The sequence below is a fragment of the Benincasa hispida genome, chromosome 2 (assembly GCF_027475165.1).
Source record: "Benincasa hispida cultivar pf3 chromosome 2, pf3_genome.v1.1, whole genome shotgun sequence".
NCBI classification, from domain to species: domain Eukaryota; kingdom Viridiplantae; phylum Streptophyta; class Magnoliopsida; order Cucurbitales; family Cucurbitaceae; genus Benincasa; species Benincasa hispida.
Window position 1 is genome coordinate 15795545 of NC_143479.1, and position 26721 is coordinate 15822265.

General features: G+C 34.9%; 1 protein-coding gene and 2 pseudogenes across 4 annotated transcripts; all 3 read right to left on the minus strand.

Annotated features, from left to right (window-relative positions):
- Positions 1–4209: 4209 nt before the first annotated feature.
- On the minus strand, positions 4210–13425 carry LOC120071376 (S-adenosyl-L-methionine-dependent methyltransferases superfamily protein). Of its 3 annotated transcripts, XM_039023623.2 has the most exons (4): positions 8814–8874; positions 8680–8736; positions 6044–6382; positions 4210–5229 (listed from the first exon to the last, which is right to left on the minus strand). In XM_039023623.2, the coding sequence occupies exons 3-4, from the start codon at positions 6367–6369 to the stop codon at positions 4575–4577; spliced, it is 981 nt and encodes a 326-aa protein (XP_038879551.1). In that variant the 5' UTR covers positions 6370–6382; positions 8680–8736; positions 8814–8874; the 3' UTR covers positions 4210–4574. The 3 variants fall into 3 exon arrangements, with proteins under 3 accessions (XP_038879551.1, XP_090167317.1, XP_038879549.1); XM_090311191.1 differs by lacking the exons at positions 8680–8736; positions 8814–8874 and adding an exon at positions 13171–13425; XM_039023621.2 differs by lacking the exons at positions 8680–8736; positions 8814–8874 and adding an exon at positions 10068–10208.
- Positions 9024–9888, minus strand: LOC150037676 (uncharacterized; annotated as a pseudogene).
- On the minus strand, positions 9984–12634 carry LOC150037677 (zinc finger BED domain-containing protein RICESLEEPER 2-like; annotated as a pseudogene). Its single transcript, XR_016527803.1, has one exon. The product of XR_016527803.1 is annotated as a zinc finger BED domain-containing protein RICESLEEPER 2-like (transcript).
- Positions 13426–26721: the final 13296 nt, after the last annotated feature.

Genomic DNA, 26721 nt, shown 5'->3' on the forward strand with positions numbered 1-26721 from the left:
TTTAGTCACGGGATCCACCATCCGTTAATTGTCAGGCACTCCACTAAAGCCCGACTGTTGAACTCTCCTCACCAACCAATCAGCAGTGCGACAACCCTTCACAAATCGCTCATAAGTACAGCTGGGCCAATAACCATTATGCCCCTGTAGTTACATTTGTCTCGTTAAGTACCACTGATTCCTCTAATGAATATAAGTCATAGTTCTACTATGATTGAGTCTTCTCTTCCAAAGAGAAGTTGTGGCCACTATGTTCAAGCCCCGGAATCAGCCCTTAAGGGAGCAATCTCTCTACTTATCCCTGCTTCGGGAAAGAAGTGAATTTCATCTTGTGGATTGAGTTCCCAGCTCCCAAGGCATGTTGAGTTGGCAATCTGGCCACTCTCACCCATACTAATCAAAGGACCATCCTCAAAGGAAGGAGTTCCCAAAACACTCAGGATTGAGGTCGTGTCACCTATGGTCGTTTAGGTAAGATGTAAGCCTCTAGTATCAACTGCGTTATATATAGAGTCTAGTCATCTCGTGGTCCAGGTCTTATACAAACTCTTTATATAGGACACCCCCACTCGCACGTCTCCACATGAATGGTCAGGATCTACCATCTATAGTAGTTTACAACACTTGAAAACCTCTACAAAGCGGGTCGTATCCGTAGTGTCACCAGGATCAGGTATCCCACCTTAATTCTTATACTACAGACCTATTTAGGTTATCACTTAAGGCATGATCCACTTGTATATCGCATATACATGCTTAAGTTCACATAAGATAACCAAGGAGCTTTGTTTATTGGATATGAGTAAATACCAGAATTAAATAACACTTATTTTATTCATTAAACAATGTATATCTTTACAAAATAATAAGACTCCGGGAGAATTAGGACACCAATCCCGACAATACCAACTTATTCCAATACTGCAAGAAGACAAACTCTTGACATGTTTTTCCTGCAAATATGAAATGTGCACACACATTATCATTGTTGAACTTGGTAGTTAAATTTAAGCTTATGTGATGGATGCATAGAGCGTGGAATGTATCGAAAAATACAATATCAATTGACTTAGCAATACTTTTATGCCTGAACACAAACACCAGTCCATTGACCTGATCGATCGTTGCTTCCAACCTCCTCATGAACCACGTCCATGAATCATTGTTTTCTTTATCACCCAACCCAGAGGCAACTGCTTATATGTTCTTATTGGCATCAATGGAAACAATTACAAGCATAATTCCCTTATACTTTCTTTTCATATGGGTTGCATCTGCTACTATCACGAGTCATATGCAGTTCAAATAATCCCTTAGTGATGCCTCGAGTGCCATGTACACATACTTGAAATGCCTCTCAGGATAAAGCTCAAACTCATATTGCTTATCAGCATTGGCAATCTTCAATGCTTCACCAAACCGTGTTAGCAAAAGGAAAGACTCTCAAGGGGATCCTCTGGCTAGTGTCAATGCACATTCCCTAGCTCGACATGCCCTCTCGTAACTAATGTTAAGCCCATACTCCTTTCGAAAATCTTGAATGATTTCCTTCGGTTTGTAACCTCGACTAACATCCTGATATTTGGTCTTTATTAGTTCAACAACAACCCAACTCTTGGTTTGTTTATGATCATGTTTCCTTAAGATTTTCTAACATGTGTGACCACTAACATATTTCACGATTTTAAATGTATCAGAATCTTTAAGTTTAATTGCCCTAACATTCTGTTTGCATGCCGAATCTACACATTTACAACATACAACTACATTTTATCTACACGAAATTGAAAGTTCTTCATAATGGCAATAACAGACAAACACGAATCTTCTTACTCGAAAACAGGTTATCGATCTAGACATCTTCTACAATAGACTCTGAGGAGACAATGATCGGGTACGTTTTTAAATGCGAGGTACACTTCCTCTTTCTACTAGTTGCACTTGGTTCACAACTTGTTATCGAATCAGTAGACTGTTCACCATTCATCATCAGGTTACTCTCACCCAACGGTCCTCTGTCGCTCCATGATTCTACGTTCAGTACATAATCTATATCGGTGTTGATTGGATGTTGGTCATCCAGTGTATCAACATGAACAACTTCATCATCAGCCTCAAATATGTCAACATCCTCCACACTAATATTGAAATCAAAATTGTTTGACATATCTGCATCAAATACTAACTCCCTATTCAACATCCCATTTGTATCATTATCCAATCCTATTGGAACCAAGGATGAAAATATTCGTAGATATGTCGATATATCCATAAATTGAAAGGCTTGATATTGATATTAAATATCCATGGATATCATCAACATCTTTTATACATGCTTGTAAAACATAAAAATGTCTTCTATTTTGTCCAATATGAATATGACTACTAATAACAATATTTATAACTGAGTTTTGGAGTTAAAAAAATTTAATTATTAATCTAAATAATTTTTATAAATTTCGTGACTTACAAAAATATCCGTCGATATCGATATTTTATCAATATATTCGTCGATACATCCATAAAATTGAAATCTCAATATCGATATCGACATCGATATTCTAATCGTTGATTGGAACTATGTTGTCATTCAATGAACTTAACAATTGCACATCATTCAAACTCACATCATATTCAGGTATAAAATCAAGGTGCAAAGGGAATGAAGGCAAGTTTTGAGCCATTGGGATTGGAAACGACGGTGTTGTACTTCTACTCCTGTGAACTAACATTGGTACCTTAGACACCAAAAGAGCCATTTCAGACACATTTTCACTAGTTAAGAAAAAATGAAGATCTTCCTGATTACTAATCACGAAAGCAGAGACCTTTGGCCTAACATTATACAGACATCTTATAACTAATTCATGCTCAACAGAATTTATCCCATTTATTCCATACTTTCAACTGTTCTCTTATATATTCTTTCTCATTCTCCTTCCATTCGCCCTCAAAACAGACAAATATACGAGGCATCATGAAAAAAATGCAACCAAACACATATATACCAAAAAAAAAAAAAGTAAATAAAAACCATCACAATCTCGGGAGAAGCATTAATCTTGGTGCAAACATGCTCCTATCTCACTCGAGATTTAATCCTTATCTCAAAAATCTCAGGGATAATATAAACAATCTTGAACGAGATTACTGCATTTACCCTAATATTACGTAAACTACAACGCAAACCACTTTTTTTGGGTCAATAACATGCATGTTGGGAACCAAACAATTTTAATAAAGGAAGTTAGACATATATACATTCTTTTCGTGAATTTCAGCAAAGATGAGGTCGGAAAGATTTCTAAAAATTTTGATAAAAAAATATGAGAAATGTTTATCACATAAAACTTGTAGCGCAAGCCAATTAGTGGTTTCTAAAAGAATACTAAAATAATCAGTATAATATAATATCTTGAGGGCATAATAATAAATTCATGTTTTTAGTAACCAATTCAAAGCGTACGGAAAACATTAATTTTTTTATCTTTTAATTAAATCTCGAGCCTGATCTCGCTCAAGAAAACCCTTTAAACGACTTTACCAAAAGTGTGCCATTTTGGTTATGTGAAAACGTAAAGAAGTTATTTTAGACAAATTTTCAATGTGATAATTTAAATAATAGAGATATTAACTTGTTTAAAAATCATAAAACATTTATATCACCTTTATATTTTTTTAGAAATATCCATCAACATTAACATTTTTTTTCGATATTTTCTATCAATATTTCTATAAAATTAAGACCTCGGTATCTTCTTGACTTTTAAAATTTGGGTGCAACTAAAGTTTAAAATGTCGATATCAACAAAAATGTTAAAATCTCAAGTTTACAAAATTGTTGATAAAAATATCGATAAAATATTGAGAACCCATAAGTTTGTCAAAATATCATTCAAAGTGTAGCCACATGATAAAATTTTACTACCATGGGTGCAATTGAGGAGTCTTTAATGTAATCATTCCCTCAGGTTGAATAATGTATTGAGTGAGTAATTTATTTATGGAATGGTTTTTAAGTAATTTATTTAGAGTTCGTAGATGGCCCATTAAAAAGTGTCAAACTATTTACAGAAATAGCAAAAAAAGAAAAACACTGATAGACGTTGATGGACTTCTATCAACCTCTATCTATGATAAACATGGATAACAATGTCCATTAAAATTATAATTATTGTGCTATTTGTGTAATATTTTCCCAAAAAATTCTTGCCAGCAAAAAGAAGCTCCAAACTATTGAATAGAAACATAAAGTACATGCAACAAAAAGGCTTACATACAACAAAAAGGTTCTAAGCCTTGCATACAACAAAAAGGTTTCTAAGCCTTAGGCTATCTTAGCACACAGGAGAAGAGCGCAAGCTAAGCACCATTACAAAGAAAAAACCATTTTCTTCTTTCTGGTGACAAATCAAATGAAATGTGTTACAACTGAAACATCCTTAGGGGTTGGCAAATTTCTCCTGAATTCTCAGCCACCAAGACTAGAAATATGAACTGGTAATATCTTCCTATATCCATCTTTCACATATTGGGAACTCGGTCCCGATGATACAAAGGGAATGCTAGTACTACTAAGGCTTTGATCGTCTGAACTCAAACCAGATCTCATAGTGATTGAAAAGCAAGCTATCGTGTGTGCGCTTTCCTAGATATTCAAGTCCTAAGTTTGTGAGACGCTTTGTACATTCCTCCCCTCCCAATCGCGAACAGAACTTTATGTTATGGGACACAAAAATTCGCCCATCATATGGCTTTAATTTGTTAGCAAGCCTTTCTAGTCCAATCCATACAAGCTTATCAGGCATATGAAGGAACACAGCACTAGCATATATTAAATCATAACGAACTTCAGAGCCAAATTTATTGAAGTTCATGTCCTCCCCTTTCACAATTAATGGACGCTTGCTTAAGAGACCTTGAGATGGGAGCTCGTACCTAAAGGCAGCCATCATAGAGAGCTCATCCCTCTCAAGACAATGGTAATGTCCACGCTTAAGGTATCGGATGAAATGCAAACCAACTCGTAGAGTACCACATCCAATCTCCAAAACATGTGCATCTGGTGTTATATGAGAGAACTCGGCTAGGAATTCAAACACATCTCGTCCGCCTGCCCATGGTTCACCATAGTTACTATGGTGCTCTTCAACCAGAAGCTCACCAGGGCACGGAAGTGCTGTACGGTTCTGATCCTCCAGTCCCTCATAATGTGATATACCCTTGAATCTATCATGAATTTTACAAATTACGTCAATAATGGATGAAGTATTCATATAACACATACTCTAAAGGGTATACATAATTCATGAGCACAAAGAGGAATAAGATTATATGAACAATGAACCAGCAGCAACACAAAGATATCGAAGTTACGATATATCAACAAGTAATTTGGCTGACAAAAATCATAAGAATCATTCAAAGGGGTATTGGATGACATTCAGGTGGAAGTTTGAATTTCTATCATAAAAATTATTCAAAATTTCCATTCATTATTCCGTAATGTTATGAACAATGAACAAGTTAAAACAGATAACTAAGTTACATTAGACCAATGTTACAATAGATCAATGAAGAAGTAATTTGACCAACAAAATCCACAAACATCAATCAACAAGCTTCGATAGAGTGCTATACAGCGCATACAAGTAAGTTTGATACATTATCATGAAAACTACCCCTTTTTTTTGTTAATAGTTCAAAATGATGTGATATAAAATTCTACCTCTTTTCCATTCAATTTCAGAGAAGACAGTGCAGAGATTCAATGCTGTAATAAACTAAATAACACGCAAAAGAACCAAGGTAAACAACTATCACTAGCAAAATTAGGATGGCCTTAGCAATTCTTATCTAGACTTGAGGTTCAATTCTAGATAGTCAACACAAATGACTTCTAAACAACCATAAATTTGAGATTACTAACCAAAAGTGAACGGTGCAAAACAATACACTAGGTAAAACGTAAAAGTTTAATTTTCAATTCATTAAATCACGTTTGGCTAAGATGAGAGAAAAAGCTATTAGTTATAATACTCACTGTCTGAGATCTTCAAGCTGTTGAGCTCTAGTGCGAGGGTTGATGCCTTTACGAAGAACATTTTCGTGCATCTGCAGCCCATTAGTTTTGATCTGATCCTTCACCCAGTCAACATCATCCTTGTTCGTTAGAACCCCATCACCAATGTGGGCTCCATTGCTGGCTGCAGTACCAGAGACAACAATGCGGGGAGAAACAGGACATGAACAAGAGGAGAGATTGGAGATAAAGAAGCAAAAGAGAATCACAGCAAAAGCGGTGAGTAAGAGCACTGGAAAGGTGATGACAATCCCTTTTGGAGACGATGATGAGGACCACAACGCCATTAATGGAACTCAACTGAAAAAAACATGGAAGTTTCAAGGTTAAATGTTTCCTCCTACAATGGGCTTCTTGTAAGAAGGTGAAAATTTAACTACAAAAAGATAAAGTAGTAGTAATAAGAATAATAATAATAAGGTTAAATTACTGGTTTAGTCCTTGAAGTTCAAAGCTTGTGTTGGTTTGATCATGAACTTTAAAATTGTCTAATAAGTACATGAGTCTTCAATTATGAGTCCAATAGGTTGATGGAATTTTAAAAAGTGTCTAATAGATTCTTGAACTTTCAATTTTGTATTCAATAAGTCCCACAATTTAAATTTGGTGTTAAATTGGTCATTGAACTATTTAATAATTTAAAACATTCATGAACTCCACAGACACAAAATTAAAAGTTTAGCTTCCCATTCGACATAACGTTCAATTTCATATCTAGTGGATAATTTTTTTTTTACAGAAAAATTGAATGTTAGAGACCTATTAATCACAAAATTAAAAGTTCAAGAACCTCGTACTTAAGGTTCAAGGAGCTATTAGCACTTTTACTAAGGAAATTTCCAAATTCCTTAAAGTCTTGGTCTCTTCCACTGGGATCTTGAAGTCCACTTACTAACTTCCTATGGAGTAGAATATCTAACCTTAATACTTAGGCGATGGTGAAATACCAATCCTCAACCATTTATACTAATATCTTCCTTACTTTTTTTTAATAGAAAACACAACTTTCCTTGAAGAAAAAATGAAAGAGTATAAGGACATACAAAAGACCAAACCTATGAAAAAATGAAAAAAACCCTCAAGGAAATGAGGTCCAACTAACTAAAATATTGCCTAAAGAATAGTTACAAAAGGTCTTTGAAATCAAAGCTCAAAGAGAGACATAAACCTTCACAAAGGACCAAACAACACTAAGGTCCCTTTCCAATCCTCCAAACACTGTTATTTATCTCTCCCCATAACACCCACAGAATAAGATGGAGGAGGAACTCCTCAACGTAAGGAGCCAACATGAAACTAACTCAAGGTATATATACCCAAGACCTCAATATCCTCCTTACTTTCGTTCATACAAACTCAAGGTCTTCTAACCCTTCTTTCCCTAATCAGGCTCATTGTCACAAGGTTGTTAGGAGTTTTGAATAAGATGGAGGAAGAACTCCTCAGCGTAAGGAGCCAACATGAAACTAACTGAAGATATATATACCCAAGACCTTAATATCCTCCTTACTTTCATTCATACAAACTCAAGGTCTTTTAACCCTTCTTTCCCTAATCAGGCTCACTGGCACAAGGTTGTTAAGAGTTGTGAACCTCTAGGCCACACAGAGAATGTAACCCACCTCGCTGCGGCCTCAGACGTCCGTGCAAACCTAACCTCTGAACTCCCATGTCGCGTCTTGCAACGCTCAACACCATGAGCTTTACAGCAACATAGACCCACGCTCGAACGCTGACCCACGTGGCGATGAACTTCAACGACCTTCAGCGAACCACAAGCGTTGAAGGCGCGGTTTGCTTTCTGCCACAACAACGAGCACCCAAACGTGCGGCCCACTAGCCAAGGCTCCTTCAGCAGCGATGTGTCCATTCGGCTAGTACTCCAGCAATTCAGATCTATAAACCCAATCTGTTTTTGTGTTCAGATTTGTGACCCACAACTCGAAGGACCTCGAATCTAAACATCCATAGCCTGTGGATCTGTGAGTTCGAACCTATTCGAACACAATTCATTATAGACCCAAGTCTTTTTTTTTCTTTTTTTTGGTAAGGACAAGTAGGCAACCGCTCGTCTAAACTCTTCTTGAATTCGATTAAGTGTTCAAAATGTGTTTCTCACTAGTAGAGTTCTTATGCATTTAGGTTAGGACGATTCAAATTAGGTTTAAGGTCAAATTGGGTAAGAACCCCTCAATAGCCTCTCCTGAACAACCATTTAATTAAGAATAAGGTTTTTGAACTGAGTTTTAACCTTAGAATCTAGTTTTTCTTGCTTCAAGAACTGATGGATTAGCTTAGGAGTACTTATAGAATGCATTGCTAGCAGTTTTTGCTTCTTAAGTCTGTTTGCTTAATGCTTTGTATGTTGCATGCTTATTTGATTTGTTTGAAATATGAGATTTAATCTCTATGTTGTCATGAACTATTATGTGTTCTGATAATATAAAGCATGTTATGTTCTTAAGATTGTTTGAAAGTGCATGATGAGTATATGTTCATGTGGTCATTGGGCAGGCATGGTCTAGAAAGCATGATGTAGGATTGTGCATATAGTGGTTGCTGTGAGTGTCATGGGTTAAAAAAATTAAAAATTTTACCTTTCCTCTGTGTGGCCTAAGAGGTTCACAACTCCTAACAACCTTGTGACAATGAGCCTGATTAGGGAAAGAAGTGTTAGTTGAGTTTGTATGGATGAAAGTGAGGAGGATATTAGGGTCTTGGGTATATATACCTTGAGTTTGTTTCATGTTGGCTCCTTACGCCGAGGAGTTCCTCCTCCATCTTATTCTGTGGGTGTTATGGGGAGAGATAAATAACATTGTTTGGAGATTTGGAAAGAGACACTAGTATTGTTTGGTCCTTAGTGAAGTTTTATGTCTCTCTTTGAGCTTCGATTTCAAAGACCTTTTGTAACTATTCTTTAGGCAACATTTTAGATAGTTGGACCTCATTTCCTTCAGGGTTTTTTTCTTTTTCTTGTAGGCTTCGTCTTTTGTATGTTCTTGTACTTTCATTTTTTTCTTCAATGAAAAAAGTAAGGAAGATATTAGTATAAATGGTTGAGGATTGGTATGTCACTATCGCCTAAGTATTAAGGTTAGATCTTCTACGATCCCAGTGGAAGAGACCAAGACTTTAAGGAATTTTGAAATTTCCTTAGTAAAAGTGCTAATAGCTCCATCAATTTCTTCAGTCATATCATCCAAAGGTTTAGATTGAAGCCAATTTTGAGCACAAATGAGTGCCTTTGCAATTTGAGGAGTTAATGAACTTCGAAAAGAATCTAATACCTGTCCTCCAGTGCTAAAGGCCGACTCAGATGGCACAATAGATATAGGAATACTATAGATGTCCCTGGCTACTTGGCTAATAATCTTAAATCGAGAAGAATTCAACTTCCACCAATTTAGCAGATCTAAATTTTCATCTTCTATACGAACCTCATCTAGATAACGAGCCACCTCTATTTTAGCATCATCTGGACCTATTTTATTACTTTGTTGAAATCTACAATGAACCGCAGCACGTACCTTATAAGATGCAGTTCCACTCGATCCACTAGATGAGATAGAAGGTATTTCAATCTAACTTTGAAAGCTAAATCCTTCAATAGGTGTGAATAATTGTGTTTGTGGATATTGTTCTTTTGGCATTGACATTCTTATATAATAATCGAAATGCTTCTTCAACTTTATTCATCCATGTTTTTGCACTTCCTTCCTCCAAAAATTCATTAAAGCAATAACTCAAATAAGTCAACTTGTCTCTAGGGTCAAGAACTACAGCAACATATAACAATAAATTGGTCTTCTCACTTGTAGTTATACTCTAATACTTGTTGAATTTTGTCTACATGCTTAATGTCATCTGACTCAATAATGCATTCTCATACAACGAGTATTCACGAATTATTTTTTGGATCAAACATAACTTGAAAAAAAAAGTTTGAAGTCACAGACATAGATGCTGAAAACTTTATGGTTACCTCTGAGAAAGTCTTTAGGAACTCTACAAACACTTTTGCATTATTTCAATCTTCAATAGTAGGCATATCATCCTTTGGCAAATAACTTGATCATGCTCCTCTAATCTTTCAAATGTCTTTTGACACTTAATCGCTCCATCCAACATAGTGAAAGTTGAATTCTATCATGTTGGAACATCCACTGTAAGACAATTTTTTTGTTGACATCTTATCTTCTTTAGCAAAATCTTTAAATATTTGCAATCTTGCGGGAGATGACTTAACATACTTCACATCATTTCTAATTCGAATGATGGTCATGTGCAAATCTTTTAAAGCATCACTAACTATTAAATTAAGGATATGAGCACAACATCTAACATGAATAAATTCACCATCTAACACCAATCCATTTTTGCCTTTAAACTTTTTAACCAAATATGCAATAGCTCTATCATTTGAACTTGCATTATCGACCGTTATGGTAAAAAGCCTATCAATACCCCAACTTTCAAAGCATTTTTCAATTGCTCTACCTATCGTATCTCCTCTATGATTAGCTATTTGACAAAAGTTAAGAATCCTTTTGTGCAAATTCCAATCACCGTCAATAAAATGAGCCATTATAACCATATAATTAATATTCTGCACGGAAGTCCATGCATCAGTTGTTAAACAAACTCTTTGACCACTTCGAGTCAATGGCTCTTTAACTTTTTTTGCTCCCCCACGTACATTTGAAAACAATTCTTTGTAACAGTTACTCTTGATGGAATTACAAACTTCGAATTTAATACATGACAAAATTTACGAAATCCTTCACTTTCTACAAACTTAAATGGCAATTCATCTAATATGACCATACAAGCAAGCACTGTTCTACAATTTTCTTGAGTGAAGGATGTAGCCATAAAACTACTTTCAGAATCTCCCTCTCCTTCAACATAATCTTCTAACTTATTTGTATACTTCTTACATTGCTCTATATGTCTTTTTAGATTTGTTGTACCATTTCTCTTGGAATCACAGACATACGTAACCCCACAGTACTTACAAGCAGTCCTAGGATATTCAAGATCACATCCTTCTTTAATAAAATGTTCCCATGCCAATGAAGCTGGTTTAATAGGTTTTCTTTTCCCTAACAATCACACTGGTTTAGAACGACTTTGATTTGAAGTCTCATTCGCAAAGAAGATGTCATCCTATGAAAAATAAAATTTAAATTAAACACACTACTATTTTATTCTTACTGGACTAGAACACTTGCACACACATCCCTTTTATTCTTTAAACAAAAGCCTCCACCTTCATCACACATCCCTAAAGCAAGAAGGAGAAAAAAACGAAAAAAAAAAAAAAAAGAGGTCTTCAAATGAAGGTAAATCGAAATCCTTTTCCTTCCATGTTCATAAAGCATATAACTGTAGCCAAACAAATGAAAATTCCAAAATTTTGAAACCTGTTTTAATATTGCACAAATGAAAGAATTTCAGAAAGTGTAAATCTAAAAAAAAAATGAGTGTATGACCATTTCAAAAGTCCCCATATAGTCGACCAATTTCACAGTGTACACAACATAACGGATTTCACAATCCAATTGTTAAAGTATGACGTGCATAACATGGCATTCATGACTTTCACAAACATATACAATTCACATCTTATCTCATATGAAGAGTTTTCATAAATGACGTTCTTATATCTTTGCATTTAAATTTAAGATATTTTAAGTATATAACTTTTCTATCTCATGATACACACAAGGGTTCATATAATAATATACAACAATACCCAAACTAGCCTTTACACAATATCAACAACAAATCCTTTATATCAACTGAAATCCAGTTTCCAACAATCTCTTCTTCAACTACAAAAACTTTTATCTAATTCCTACAAACAGAACATCAGTAATAAATCAATAACCCAGCCCCAAAACATTGCTGTAGAAGTCCTCTAAAATCAATAAAATAGCTTATCCAAACTTTATTTAGACCTCAAGCCTTGTCAAATGAATACAATTTAGGTGTTGAAATACTTCAATGAAAATGGAATATGTCATTCCAAAGGGTAAAGTTTGCATATAGTATTTGTGCTTAAATTGTGCAAATACATTCAAACAAGATGTGTTGACGAAGTTAGAGACAACTTATTTATCCATGGTATTGATATAGGATTTATAAGACATGATTTTTTTTATTGATAACAAGTTTCTATTAGGGATAGTGATGAAAGTGTAAATACTAAAAAGTTGAAAAAAAGAGCAAAAGAAAATCCAAACTGCCTTAACATAATGGAAATCAGTAAAGGGAAAAAAAAAAAAACACAAAAACAAAATGAGAACCGACATCAAAACTGCAAGGAAATGAGGGAGTGATCACTTTTACCACCATTTTCCATCCAAGTAAATATACTTGGCTAATGTAGGCTTTAAATCTGCTGGGTATAATATCAAATATGAATAAAATAGCAACACTTGCAACTAGTTTTTAAATGAAAGGAAGGTGAACCCTTTTCTTTTATGTTGCTAACACAACTTGTCCAGATGATGAATATGCAGAAGACGCAAACTGGAGGAAGAATACTCAGCACAACAAACAAAAACGTGCAAAGAAGTCACAAATCACAACCAACACCTAAATTTACTACCACTGAAACGCTCAACACAAACAGTGTATCTTATCAATTAGACTAAACGTGATCCACTTCCACTACCACTACCACTACCATCCAATCTATTTTTCATCTTCAAGCAGAAACCTACCATCCAATCTACCATCACAGACAGAGTAATCTATCTAAGCCCTAAAAAGTTAAAAACAAATTCAATTAGTTCACCAAATCCTAGATCCCATAAACAGAAACTTGAGTGAATCCAACCATTTCTACTAAAACCCAAATCAAATATGAAAACATAAGAACAAAATAAAGGAAAAAACTTATCGAAGAGGGAATAAGAAAACCCAGAAAAACCGGCTGCCTTCTTTTTCTATTGGGAATAAAAAAAATTTAAAAAAAAAAAAAAAAAAAAAAAAAAAACCCAGAAAGCCTAGATAACCTAGAAGAAATTTCAAATCAAAATAATAAACAAAACCCAAAATAAATTTCAGATCAAACAAACCTTATCCACGCTGACGGACGGACAGGGAGAGAGGGGAGCGGCGGACGGAGAGAACTTGATGAGGACGAAGAGATGGCAAACCTTATCGACGCTGACGGCAAAGCTGAACTTGATGTGTAACAGAGGATGAGTATTGAAGATGGGAGCGGCAGAGGAGATGAAGATGGGAGCGAAGCGACAGAGGAAATGAACATGGGAGGCTGGGAGCGACAGAGGAGATGAACATGGGAGATTGAAATCGAACTTTACTAACCCGCTCGAATCGGAGAACCGAACCAAACCTTAACGGTCGGTCAGTTCGGTCTAAATTTCAAATAGAGCCCGAACCGAAGCTTACACCCCTACTTTTACCAAAGGATAATTATGAATAAAAATGAAATACAAATAAAAAAAAAAAGCCCGGACGTAATTCGGTATCTACCGTATTTTTTAGTTTTTATTTCTTTAAAAAAGCACTTAAGTTTAAAATTTTGAATTTAAAAACTTTTCAAATTCCATTGGTAACTAGTTTATTTTTTGTTTTTGGTTTTTAAAAATTAAGCATATTTTCTCTCCATTTCTTACAACGATTTACATTTTTCTGAAGTATAATGGTTGAAATATTAGTCAAATTCTAAAAATAACAACAAATTTTTAAAAGCTATTTTTTTTAGTTTTCGAAATTTAGCTCAATTTTATAAACCATTGGTAAAAGGTCGATAATAAAGGAAGAAATTTGGAAATGGAAGTAGTATCTATAAGCTTAATTTTCAAAAACAGGAACAAAAACCAAATGGTTATCAAAAAGGGTCTAAAAAAGTAGTTTTTAAAAACTTTTTATTGTTTTTGGAATTTGACTAAGAATCAACTCTCGTACTTAAGAAAGATATAATCCAGTTATAAGAAAATGAAAGAAAATAGACTTAATTTTCAAAAACCAAAAATGAAAAACAAAATGATTACCAAACGGGGCTTAGATGTTGGAAGAACTTGTATGTATCATGTTGATTCAAACCTCTAAATTGTGTACGCATTGTGATTTCCAAGTACACCTATGTGAATATGTTTCCCTAGTGTGAATATAATACATATGAGATTTTTGGGATCCATTTCGGCACACACATAGGCTTTGGGGCATGAGTTTGGTGCTTTACAGAACTTGTGTGTATCATGTTGATTCAAACCTCTAAATTGTGTACTCATTGTGATTTCCAAATACACCTATGTGAATGTGTTTCCGTAGTGTGAATATAATACATATGAGATTTTTGGGATCCACTTCGGCACACACATAGGCTTTGGGGCATGAGTTGGGTGCTTTACCCTTAGGGAGTTGCTTTGCGTGTACGCAATCTGCTATATACTTGGGGATTATTCAGTGCATAGTATGACTAGAAATTAATTTGCTCTGCTATGTACCTAGAGATTGCTCAGTACATAATTGACTAGAGATTTGCTCTACTCAAACCTGGAGATATCAGTGTAGAGTATTAAGGGTGAGCATAAAGACATCGAAAACTGATCCAACCAATCAAAACCAACTGAATTGAGGTCGATCAGTCGGTTTTCAATTTTCATATAAAAATTTTTGGAAAACCCACCGACCGATCGATATATATAAATATTATTTTTTTAATTTTTTTTCTAAAAAATAAGTATAAAAGTAAGCCCACTACTATCAACTCAGGGCCAAGCCTATTACCTTAGTATTGAGTTATTATTATTTTCTTTTATATGTTGCCTAAATTCCAAGCCCACTACATGATTGATTTAAAAATTTTCATTAAAAAAATGATTGATTTAAATTTTTTAAAAAAGTTGCAAATTATGTCAACCTAACAATAACACTTCATCAATTCATCTTTCATTTTCATTCATTTTGGCTTTGTCTAAAAAAAAAAAAAAAAAAAAAAAAAAAAAAAAAAAAGACCCGAAAAAGTCAACTGACTAATCGTCGATCAGATTTCATGCACTTTTTTTTTTTCGATTTTCAATGTTAGTGATGAGTGGAAATCGGGAAGTCAATTTTACTCGACAACCAACTTCCCTTGGACGCGGTATGCGATGCATGTTCCTCAGATATGCGTTGATAGTCATGCGTTGGTATGAAATTGCGCCAACAATGCATGCGATGACCGTGCATCCTGCCACAAGTTTTCTTGCGTTCACGCCAACAATGTTTGCGGTGATTGTGCATGTGGCGGTTGAATAAAAGAATGGAGTGGATGTTGCTATGTTAATCCTATTCCTACTCCTATCTATCAGACAACGCAATGAGAATATGCATGAAAGGTAGAGATGCGACAAACCTTGACATGAAATAAATGTGTGGAAAAATAGATAAAATGCAGAGATGTTTTCATTACAAAACTTAAGAGTGATCGCAAGGGCAACCCTAGTCAATGCAATCCATGCAATCATGCTACAACCATATACGGCAAGTCATTTTCCAATGGAAATGCGATGCTCCTAATTCTAGGACGCATGTGTTGAATGCAAAAGTGTTCATAGAGCTTATTCCTAAGTTTCTACTCTTTTTCTATGCGATGATACAAAATACACACAACGCTGCGGTAACCACATTCAATCGTATCCTATCTCTAGGATGCATGTGATGCATTAATAACAAATAGTGCTCATTCCTAAGTGCCCATCTCTTGCTTATGCCGATCTAATCTCGCTCTCCCGAGTCTAGATTCTAACCTAGCTCTCTCGAGTCATTAGGTTCTTTCTTTAGATTCTCTCTTGAGTAGCTCTAAAGGGGTGTTGAGCACAACATAAGACAAGACAAACGCATGAACTTGGTTGACGCAAGATTGTTACTATTCCTAGTGAACAACGCATACCTTGCTTAATGTGTCCAACTACTTACCCTCACAAGCAGTTGATTGTTGCTGACTTCACTCATAAACAAGCAATGCGTTAGCCTATAGACAGGCGTTGCAGTAGCTTTACACTAAGCAAATAAGATTACTCACACACTCGCGCAACGCACACCTCTCGGTGGGTTGCTACATGCTTCATATTCCTAATCCACATGACTAATTATGCAATACCCAAGTAATCCCACTAAGTGTTGCAATGAAAGTAATGATGCTAAGTAAGAAGATGGAGATGGAGGCGAACGAACAAAGAAATGCATTGAAAACAATTGTATTAATCTCTTAATTCCAAATGTCATACAATACAATATAGAAAAAGAAAGGAAAAAGAAATGACCAGCTAGAAGCAAAGAGTTGCTTCTAGCGGATGTGCGTCAAGGCTGCCAGTGGTACCATGGATGGGCTGAGAAGCTGACTCTCTCGAGATCTAACTCCCGTCGAAGGCTTCGGTCGTCACTCGGAATGGATGAAGGAGGTAAAGAACTCTCAGCCATCTTCTCACGCGTTTGTCTGGATCGCGAAAAAATCCCTAGTTGAGGGATAATCTCCGGATGACTTGGAATTTCGCTCATCGACTTCTATTTATAGAGTTTTGACCGCCGACAGCATTAATTGGACTGCTCTGAGTCTAACGTTCGGTGCGTCAGTCCTTTCTGAACCTTTGCCACTAACGGCGCGGTAGGTGAAATGTTAGCATCAGCTTTGGATTTTCTCAAGGTAGATGCGTTGATACGTTCATTCCCCCAACCTTGCATTGATCCCATTAGAATGCGTTGTCGCATAGCCGCAATCATTCAATGGCCGTATTCGCTTAATATCGCAACTCTACATGATGACCGCAATCGCTTGATGACCGCAACTCCCATGCGATGGACGCATATGGTTGATTACTGTAACATCCATGCGTTGATCGATGCGTTTTCCTTGCGATGGAGTGTTTCTCTGAATGCGGTCGTCTTTGCGATGGTCCGGTTCTGCGTTTGCATTCATTTCCTACATTAGCTACAGAAATAGAACATTGAATGCATAATTAATGCAAAATAATGGGTTAGCTGAGATTCGACATGCTGATCGACGCAGGCTCATATTCTTGTGAATTCCTATCATGATCGATACATATTCTGCCTAACAACCTTCATAATTCTAAGTAAAAGGCCTAAGATGTCATGCATTTCTGCATGTCATCACACCCTCAAACTTAAAATCATGTTTGTCCTCAAGCATGCGTTATACTCGAGAAATTCTAACTCACCTTCATGCTTCCCTTTACGATGACCAGCTTCTCAGAATATAATTTACACACCTTTGACCATCATTGCAATGCTCTCTTCCACTTAGGTTGCTTCTTCAAAAAGATCTTGTCTAAGTTAAATCCGGCAAGCCTTTGCTCAAAAAAATCTTTATGCATTCACCGCAATTTTGTGTTTAGCTTTTTGAGATTGCGTTCATTCAAAATATTTCAAAACTTTGCGATGGTTTATTCAAATGCGGCGTTGAACCTGGTTACGTCCTTCGTTTTGGCTTACCCCCACGTGTGTCATGCGGGCATCCAACTTCGATTGCGTTCCATATTCAACTCAACTCTTGTCTCTTTTAATTTGGCTTACGCCGGACAAAGGAGTTACGCTAATGCATTGATCCTAGCGACTTGCCTTCGTTTTGGCTTGCCCTCACGTGTGTCATGTAGACATCCAACTACGAGTAAGTGCCTTTCACAACTTAACTCTTATCAACATGGGTTTCCCCATTGCATTGACAGTGGAGTTATTATTCCCAAAAGCTCACTTAAACTTTTTTTTTTTCAAATGATCGCAATATACAAATGCAAATGACCTCAATGATGATATAGATAATCATTTAGTATGCTTTGATCGTAGTAAATAATCATTTGCTTTGAATTTTGTGCCAGGTTATCAATTTTCTTTGCCTTTTCTTTACGTTTGTCTCCCACACATCTTTGTTGTTTTCTTAATATTCTTCCTTACTTTGTTGCATTATACAAATGACCTCAATGATGATACTTGTGCTAACCAATGTTGATTAGTTATGACTAGTTTTTAGTATTTAGCTTTAGGACATTTCCTTAGGAAACATTTCTAAAAATTAGTATGCATGCAAGTTTTATCTCAAACCTTTTTTGCGACAACTTTCTAAAGCCATCGCATAATTCGATTTTCAACATTGAGGACCTTGCTGCCCTCTAAATTTGGGGGTGGGAGAGGTTTGAGCTTAATGCATTCAAATTTATTTATTTTTCTAAAATCTCCTTGTCTCACCATATTTTCTTAAATAATAATAATAAAGAGGTGTTGAGATTGGAACTTACTCGTAGTTAGATGTCTGCATGACAGAGGGCAAGGCAAAATGAAGGTGGGAATCACGATCAATGTAGAAAATAATTAATCGCAACTCCACTTTCTGTGTTAAAAAAAAATTGCAAAGACATAAGTTGAGTTTGAGAAGAGTGCCTTGCTCGTAGTTGAATGTCGGCATGAAACCCGTGGGGGCAAGCCAAAACGAAGGTGAGATTTCTAGATTAGTGCATAACCTAACTAAAATAAAAACATCAAGGAGGAACTTTTTGTTAAATTTTGAACCAAAAAGCCCATTTCTGGAAAAGAAATATAAGATAGCTTTGGAAATGACTAAGAAATTTTTGAGAAATAAGTTTGTCGCATCTATGGGCTGAAAATATTCCACACATAGAAGAAGAAAGCCAAGGAAAAACATTAGTCTAATGAATCTAGAATAGGAGGCACTTTGAGAGGTTTAGCTAATGTATCAAAGCGAGTTGAGACATATTAGGACTTTAAATATATGCTTGAGGACAAGTATTGGTTTAAATTAGGAGTGTGATAACTTGTAGAAATACAAGTTATTTTTCCTCTTTTATCTATAACAATTAGGAAATATCATAGAAAATGTGTTAGCCTGACAAGGAAATCATGCAATTAATCACATTATGTGATCACAAGCATGCAAAATTCATAATCCTTGAAAGTTATAAAAATTTTGCCTTTTGAATACAAAAATATACTTAAAATGAAGCAACGACGCAAGTTGCAGCCGCATGAATGCATAGAAAAATCTTGACACTCGACTTGAAATTACATAGTTCTACACAATAAGAGAAGACATGATATTAAATGTAATTGATGCATGGGCGATGGAGGTCAAATCAAAAAGATCAAGTTAGTAACTGACGTGAAAGGTTCGTGACAGAGTCAATGAACTTCTGATGCGAGGTAGGCAGTGCAATAGGGCATGAAATTTAATGCATGGTGTCAGCATAATCATTAGTAAGAGACGAGGAAGCTTCTTATTGATGCCTATAAATAGCCCACAAAATTTCTCTCTAGAAAAAAAATATAAGAGAGACTTAACCGAGAAATTGGCCAAGCTCTACAAAACTCCCCATTCCTCATCCATAAACACTTTCTTCCAAGCTTTCCCTATGAGAAATCAATAGTGAGAGCTCAATATTTCTATCTGCAGAGGTGGAAGGAAGACATCATCACTTTCACAATCACTGTGAAACAGTCATCCAAGGATTTAGTAGGCACAAGGGATTGCAACCTACGGCTTGACTCTCTTTCCTTGTCTCTTTGTTTTACACTTTCATTAATATCTGTTGTTGTGTAAAGTTGGAAAAACTTCCCTTATCAATATGAATGCCATCATATTTTCTTATCTATCCATCTTTTTACCATCAAGTATGAGTAACTAATTTCATAATGGGTCAAGAAAAATGAAAATAACATGTACTAAGTAAAGCATAAACTTATGTTTAACTTGTTTAATGCGTGCTTCATAAGCTATTTTGATCAAATCGAGAGATTGCTCTAAATAGAACTAATCATTGTTTGAAAAATTAAGGGATTTTAGATCTCATTAAACAAGAAAAAAAAATATCTTTAGAAATAAAAGATATGTCTTTTGCATAAAACATTCATCGCATGCATCCTAGAAATAGGATATTGTGACTAAACGTGAGAAGTGTAGCTTATGATTATGAGTAAATTGCTTGAAGCTTATGCATTTTTTTGGAAGTTTAGTGTATATTTTTCTCAACTTGCTTCACATGCTGTAGCACATCCCGTCAGGTGTAGGAAGTGTCCTTGTTTTGTATGATCGATCAGTTGTCCCCACAAACCAACACGGGTTCTTTCACAGCATGCGTTATCCTCACTCACATGCATCCTAGGAAAATTCTCAGGAGGTCACCCAACATAAGATTGCTTCAAGCTAAGCACGCTTAACTTTGGAGTTCCTATGATTAAGCCAACGAAAAGGAAGGTGCACCTTATTAGTATAGGTAGTAACTTTCAATTCTTTTAAGCCTTTCTTAACCATACTTTCATGTCTTCAGGGTCCCTCTAATTCAGATGTGATACTGATTCATTCATGTACCCCTCCTGAATTCGGGTCGTTACAGGTAACATGACCTGAATCCTGAGTGAGTTGTGAAATCCTGCCTATGAGAATGATCCTTTGATTTATATGGGTGAGAGTAGCCAGATCGTCGACTCAATAAGCCTACCATTTTGGGGATTCGTCTGATTGAGGAGTTGGGAACACAAGTACACAAGAAGGAATTCACATTTAACATTTAAACGTAATGTAGAAACTAAAACCCATCGCTACTGCAAAACGATTTCAATACAGAAATGGAATTTGGAATTAGAACTACAACCTGTCTCTAATACCAATTGAAAGAACTCATTTTATAGAGATCCTTAAGCGGAAGCGAATCGTCCAAATTTCATTTACATTGAAAAACTTAATTTACAGTAAACATACAAGATATGCATTTTATATAAATTACAACATGCTTTTTATAAAGAAAAAGGGTTTGAGGGATACTACCTTTGAAGAATTTTTCTTCTTGTAAATCCCTCGAGCGGTCACAAACCTCAAACTCAGCAAAAACTTGAAGACCTTCTTCAAGAACTTCTCGAATCAAAAGGAAACACTACCACAAAGAGCCTTTTATATTCTCAGGGTGAGAGTCCAGGAGTGGTGGGCTCTGACTATTTTGATTTGGAGGGTTTGTTTGAGTTTGGAGGAGGAATAAGATTGAAGAAGATAGAACGATTCTGCAATGTTCAATCGTTTAGTAAAACTTTCAATCGTGTAACTTCTGTCTAGAAGAAAAGAAAAATAATTTCTTTTGTTTCTTTTGCCATAAAACCAATTAACCACCCACTAAGATGGTTGGAGAGAAAAGAGAAGTGGTTATTATTCAAAAATAATAAAATATAATAACTAACTTATCATATTATATTTATATTAAACTATATGTTATATTAAATATAACACATAACCTATAGTTTTAATATTGCATCACATACAATATAAACTATGGTTTCTTTTCTCTATTTTATAGCATTTAATATAAATCATATTTATATTAAATTTAACAACTATGAATCACATTCATAGAAAATATATTTGAATCTCATTCAAATATTTATTTCCTCCAAATAAACTATAATGTATCAAATACATTATAACAATTATATCATATATAATTAAATTTCCTCTTATTTATTTGAACAATTCAAATTAACCCAAAAACTTATTCTTAACTAGATCCTTCTGAGCTACCAAAGGAACTTTATGGACCTGTAGTATGAAGCTCCAACAGTACGTGAAGAATTAATTAAACTCTTTAATTACATTATCCACCATCCGTTAACTGTAGAGCACTCCACTAATGACCAACAGTTGCACTCTTCGCACTACATATATATTTTTGTGTCCAATGAATATAACCAATTAACAGTACGATGACCCTTCACAAATTGCTCTTAAGTACAGTTGAGCCAAATTATCGTTTTCCCCATGTAGTTACATCTAACTCCTTAAGTACCACCAATCCCTCTAATAAACAATAGATCATAGTCCTACTATGACTAAACCTCTCTCGGGCCAAGAGAGGGTGTGGCGCCACATTGTTCAAGACCCAGAATCAACCCTTAAGGAAGCAATTTATCTAATTATCCATACTTCAGGAAATGAGTGAATTCTATCTTGTGTAGTCGTGTTCCCAGGTTCCCAATCAAATGAATCCCTAAAATGGTAGGCTTGTTGAGTCGGCGATTTGACCACTCTCACCCATACAAACCAAAAGACCGTCCTCATAGGCAGGAGTTCACAACTCACTTAGGAAGGTCATGTTACCTATGGTCATCCTAGTGAAATGAAAATCTCTATTATGAATGACGTTATATAATGAAACTAAACATTTCGTGGTCCGGTCTTATACAAATTTCTTTGTATAGAATATCCCTACTCGCATATCTAATACATGAATGATCAGGATCAGATCATTTGTAGCACTTTACAACAATTGTAACACCTACAAAGCAGGTCATACTCGTAGTGTCACCAGGATAAGGTACCCAACCTTATCCATATACTACAGACCATTTAGGTTATCACTTAAATATGATACACTTGTATGTCTCCACATACATGTTTAAGTTACAACGATAACCTTGGATATTAATTTATTGGTTTGTGGTTAATGCAACTAAAATATCACATATTTTATAAAAAAATGAATAAAAATATCATATATTATTAATTACATAAGAGTTTGTTTATACAAAGTTTACAAACTATAGGACCCTACGAGATTTAGGGCATCAACCCTAACACTTTCCTGGCCCCAGAGGGGTTTAGTCATAGTAGGACTATGATCTATTGTTCATTAGAAGAATCAATGGTACTTAAGGAGTTAGATGTAACTACAGGAGAAAAACGGTAATTTTGGCCTAGCTGTACTTACGAGCAATTTGTGAAGGGTCATCGTACTGTTGATTGGTTATATATAATGGACACATAAATATATCTGTAGTACAAAAGGTGCAATTGTCGGTCTTTAGTGGAGTGTCCGACAGTTAATAGATGGGGAATAATCTAATTAAAAAGTTTGATTAATTATTCATGTAACATTGAAGCTTTAAGCTGCAGGTCCATGAGTTCCCCTTTGTTGTTCAATAGCATTAAATGAGAATTAGTTTTTGGATTAATTTGAATTGTTCAAATTAATAGAGGGATTTAATTATATATGATATAATTAAGTTATTTTAATTATATATGATATAATTGGTATAATGTATTTTATACATTACGAGAGGAAATAAATATTTAAATAAGACTCAAATATTATATTTATGAATTGGATTCATAATTGTTAAATCTGATATAAATGTGATTTATATTAAATGTCATATGAAAGAGAAAATGAATATATAGGTTATATTGTATATGATACAATATTAAAACTATAGATTATATGTTATATTTGATATAACACACACACACACACATATATATTATATGATACGTTAGTTATAAATCTTAGTTATAATATTTATATATATTTAGTAAGACAGAAACGTTTTGGTTGTGAAAAAGTCTCAGAGAACAATCACATTCCAAATCTTCCTCTCTACTCTCAATCTTTTCCTCATTCCAAAATAGTCAGAGTCCACCACTCCTGAATTCTCTACCTGAGAATATCAAGGTCGCCATTGTGGTAGTGCTCGTTCTTGATCGAGGGATTCTTGAACAAGGTCTTCAAAGGTGGTTTCTGAAACCCTAAGTTTCTTTGAATTAAGCATGCTATAATTCATGTAAATGCATAAATTTATTCTTTCTTTTCTCTAAAAATTACTTTATCTGAAAAATGAAAATTGGGATGATCCAGCTTCTGCTCAAGGTTCTCTTCAATTGAGATTCTTCACTGTAGACATCAAGAGGTGGTTGTTCATCGCACTATCCCACTCCACCCTAGAATACTACCATTACTTCATACATCCGAATTTTGTGGAGTGGCTAGATTAGGATTCATTTAGTTAGATTGGCATCTCATCACTACAGTGATCGAGAGATTAAGGCCTGTGACACATTCATTTCATGTGCCTACTGGAGAGTGCATTATCACCTTACATGACAGAAATCTTGTTTGGGTTACCTGTTGATGGTGAGCCAGTTACCGGAGTAATGCATAATGATTAGCTGAATATTTGTCAAATATTACTCAGTGTGACCCCACATGTCGATAATAGTAAAGGATCGAGGTTAAGTTTAACATGGTTAAGGACATAATATGAGGAAACTGTCATGAGATATACGCGAGCTTACATACTACGTATGATGGGTGGAAGCCTGTTTTCTAACAAATCAAGTCATTGTGTATACTTGATGTTCCTGTCATTGTTAGGTAGCCTCTATGATGTGGGACAGTATTCTTAGGATGAAGCATGGCTACAACTATACATAACAACAAAACTTAGACGTTCATGAAATCGTTGGGCATAACTTTGCAATTATGGGCTTGAGAACGATTTCCAACAATGGCTCCATGCTCCAACATGCCAATGATGATCAATTAACTGGACGACCCTACCATTCTCGTTATGTTATTTAAATTTAATTTAATTTAACTTAACAAATATTTTTATATGACTATTATAGTTAATTTAAAATCTACGATACTAATTTAATAATATAGATGGAGAGACAAATTTTGTGTAACTAGGTCACGACACATGTAGTTAGTCAATATAGATACATGTTTGATCTGCTTCAACCTGATCAAGTACATGAATACTGAACCAAATCGGACTTTTTATACATATGTTTAGTGTACTTGTATTTAATATTTTTAATATAATATTTTATGTTTCAGATTATTTGGAGTCTTACAAAGCTGCCATGGACATTTTTCCCAATTCAGTGCAAACGGTCAAGACATATGGCAGACAATAGGTCCTCTCATATGTTTTCATATTGGTGAGTGTCGTTTATCTAACAGGGTGATCATACAATTTGGTTTCCTACAGGATGTCCCACTAGAATGCAATACACATGACATCGACCTAAGAACTGGAATTGGTATGAAAAAGTTGCACATTTGGTACTATCGTGCCAGATTTATTACAACAAAAGTTCTAATTAGACAATTTGATAGGGATGCAATTCAAAATTACATCAATTGATACAATATTATTACAAGGCACTAAGTTACTCATCTGAGAGCAGTTGTGAACCAGACTGGTTATGCTAGTTCGATGATGATGTCACCTTTTGGTTTAGGATATTATGATTAAGAGGTTTGCCCATCGTTTTCATACATGCATGGACATGGACACAACCGTGGACATTTATACTTATTTATACTCTGAAGTGCCTGCAGATGTACAAGAGCCACTAGAGCAATCTAGAGTTCAAAGTCGACGACAACAACCAACTCGAAATTGACGACGTCCACCTTATGGGACACATTGATTTTTTTATTATTATTTTTAAATGAATGAGAAACATTAAATTATTGTTCTGATATGAACATTTTAATTGACATTTTATCATTTTTCAATTATGCACAATAGTTGTAATATGGAGGGAAAAAAAGATTGAGAATTTGTTTTTTTCTATGTCCCCTAGAGTTAAGAGTTAATGATTAATTTTACTTATTATTAAGAAATACAAGGGTAAATTTCTCTTCTTATTAAGAAATAAGATGGTAAATTTGCATCGAGTATTTTGTTTAAAGAAGGTAAAGAAATAATATTAAAAAAAGAAAAGGAAAAAAAAAACTCGACCAAGAGTTTTGAACCCTCGACAAAGGTAGGTTCAATTTTGAACTCGATATCAATAAAAAAAGAAAAATTTGTAACGTCAAACCTCTAAAACTATCCTATTTCTCTAATTATTTTCAAAACTACAATATTTCACTAATTATTTATAAAGTTATAATGTTCCTCCAATTTTACCCAACAAAACTCATCTCACCCAAATATTTTGGGTCAAATTATATACAATGCATCTGATATGAACAGAGAACTAAAGTTTGAGGAATGATTTTATGAGTTGAAGTAAGATTTGAAATCAGATCATTCCAAGATTTACGGACGAGTCTACATGTCACACCCCACTCCAAATTACCCTCTTAACCTGGACTGAATGGTGACTACAGCAGTTACCAACCCTTTTGCTGGCACTTACTGCCTATCTAACCTGTTAAATTTTACTCAAACCCTGAATATGTACATTTCATCAATATACGAACAAATTAACTCAGAACTTAACACATTTACATTACAGAGTTTCATAGCATTGTTCATACATGAATATTACAACTTAGTGAGCCCCATCTAGAATACTAGTCACTAGACAAACACATGTGTACTAACTAATACAGGTCTTCAATTAAGCTTCCTTCAACCTATTTCTTTGAGTGGCAAAGTAGCAGCAGAAAAGTCTTTTGGGAACTGACCACTACCTGAAAGGAAACATTTGAAAACATGAGCTAGAAGCCCAGTGAGTAACTAACATTTAAATCATAATTTTCATACATAAATTTGATATAAAAACTGAAAGCTTTAACTGAAAACATAAACTTGGCACTATTATTCATGTCATCATTAACATCACATAGCGTTTTTCTTACTTTGCTAGACTATGCCTTACTCTATTAGTTTAGAGTGGCCCTTTTGCTCATTCTTTATCATTCTTTACTACATTACTACTTAGCTGGGAAGGAACCCTTTTGTTCACTTCCTAAAATCATAATTTGCATCCTTAGTTGAGAGAGAACCTTTACTCAATTCCTCAACGTCAATCCATAGCTAGTGCAGAGTGATCTCTACACTACCAATAACAACTTTTCTTACATTCA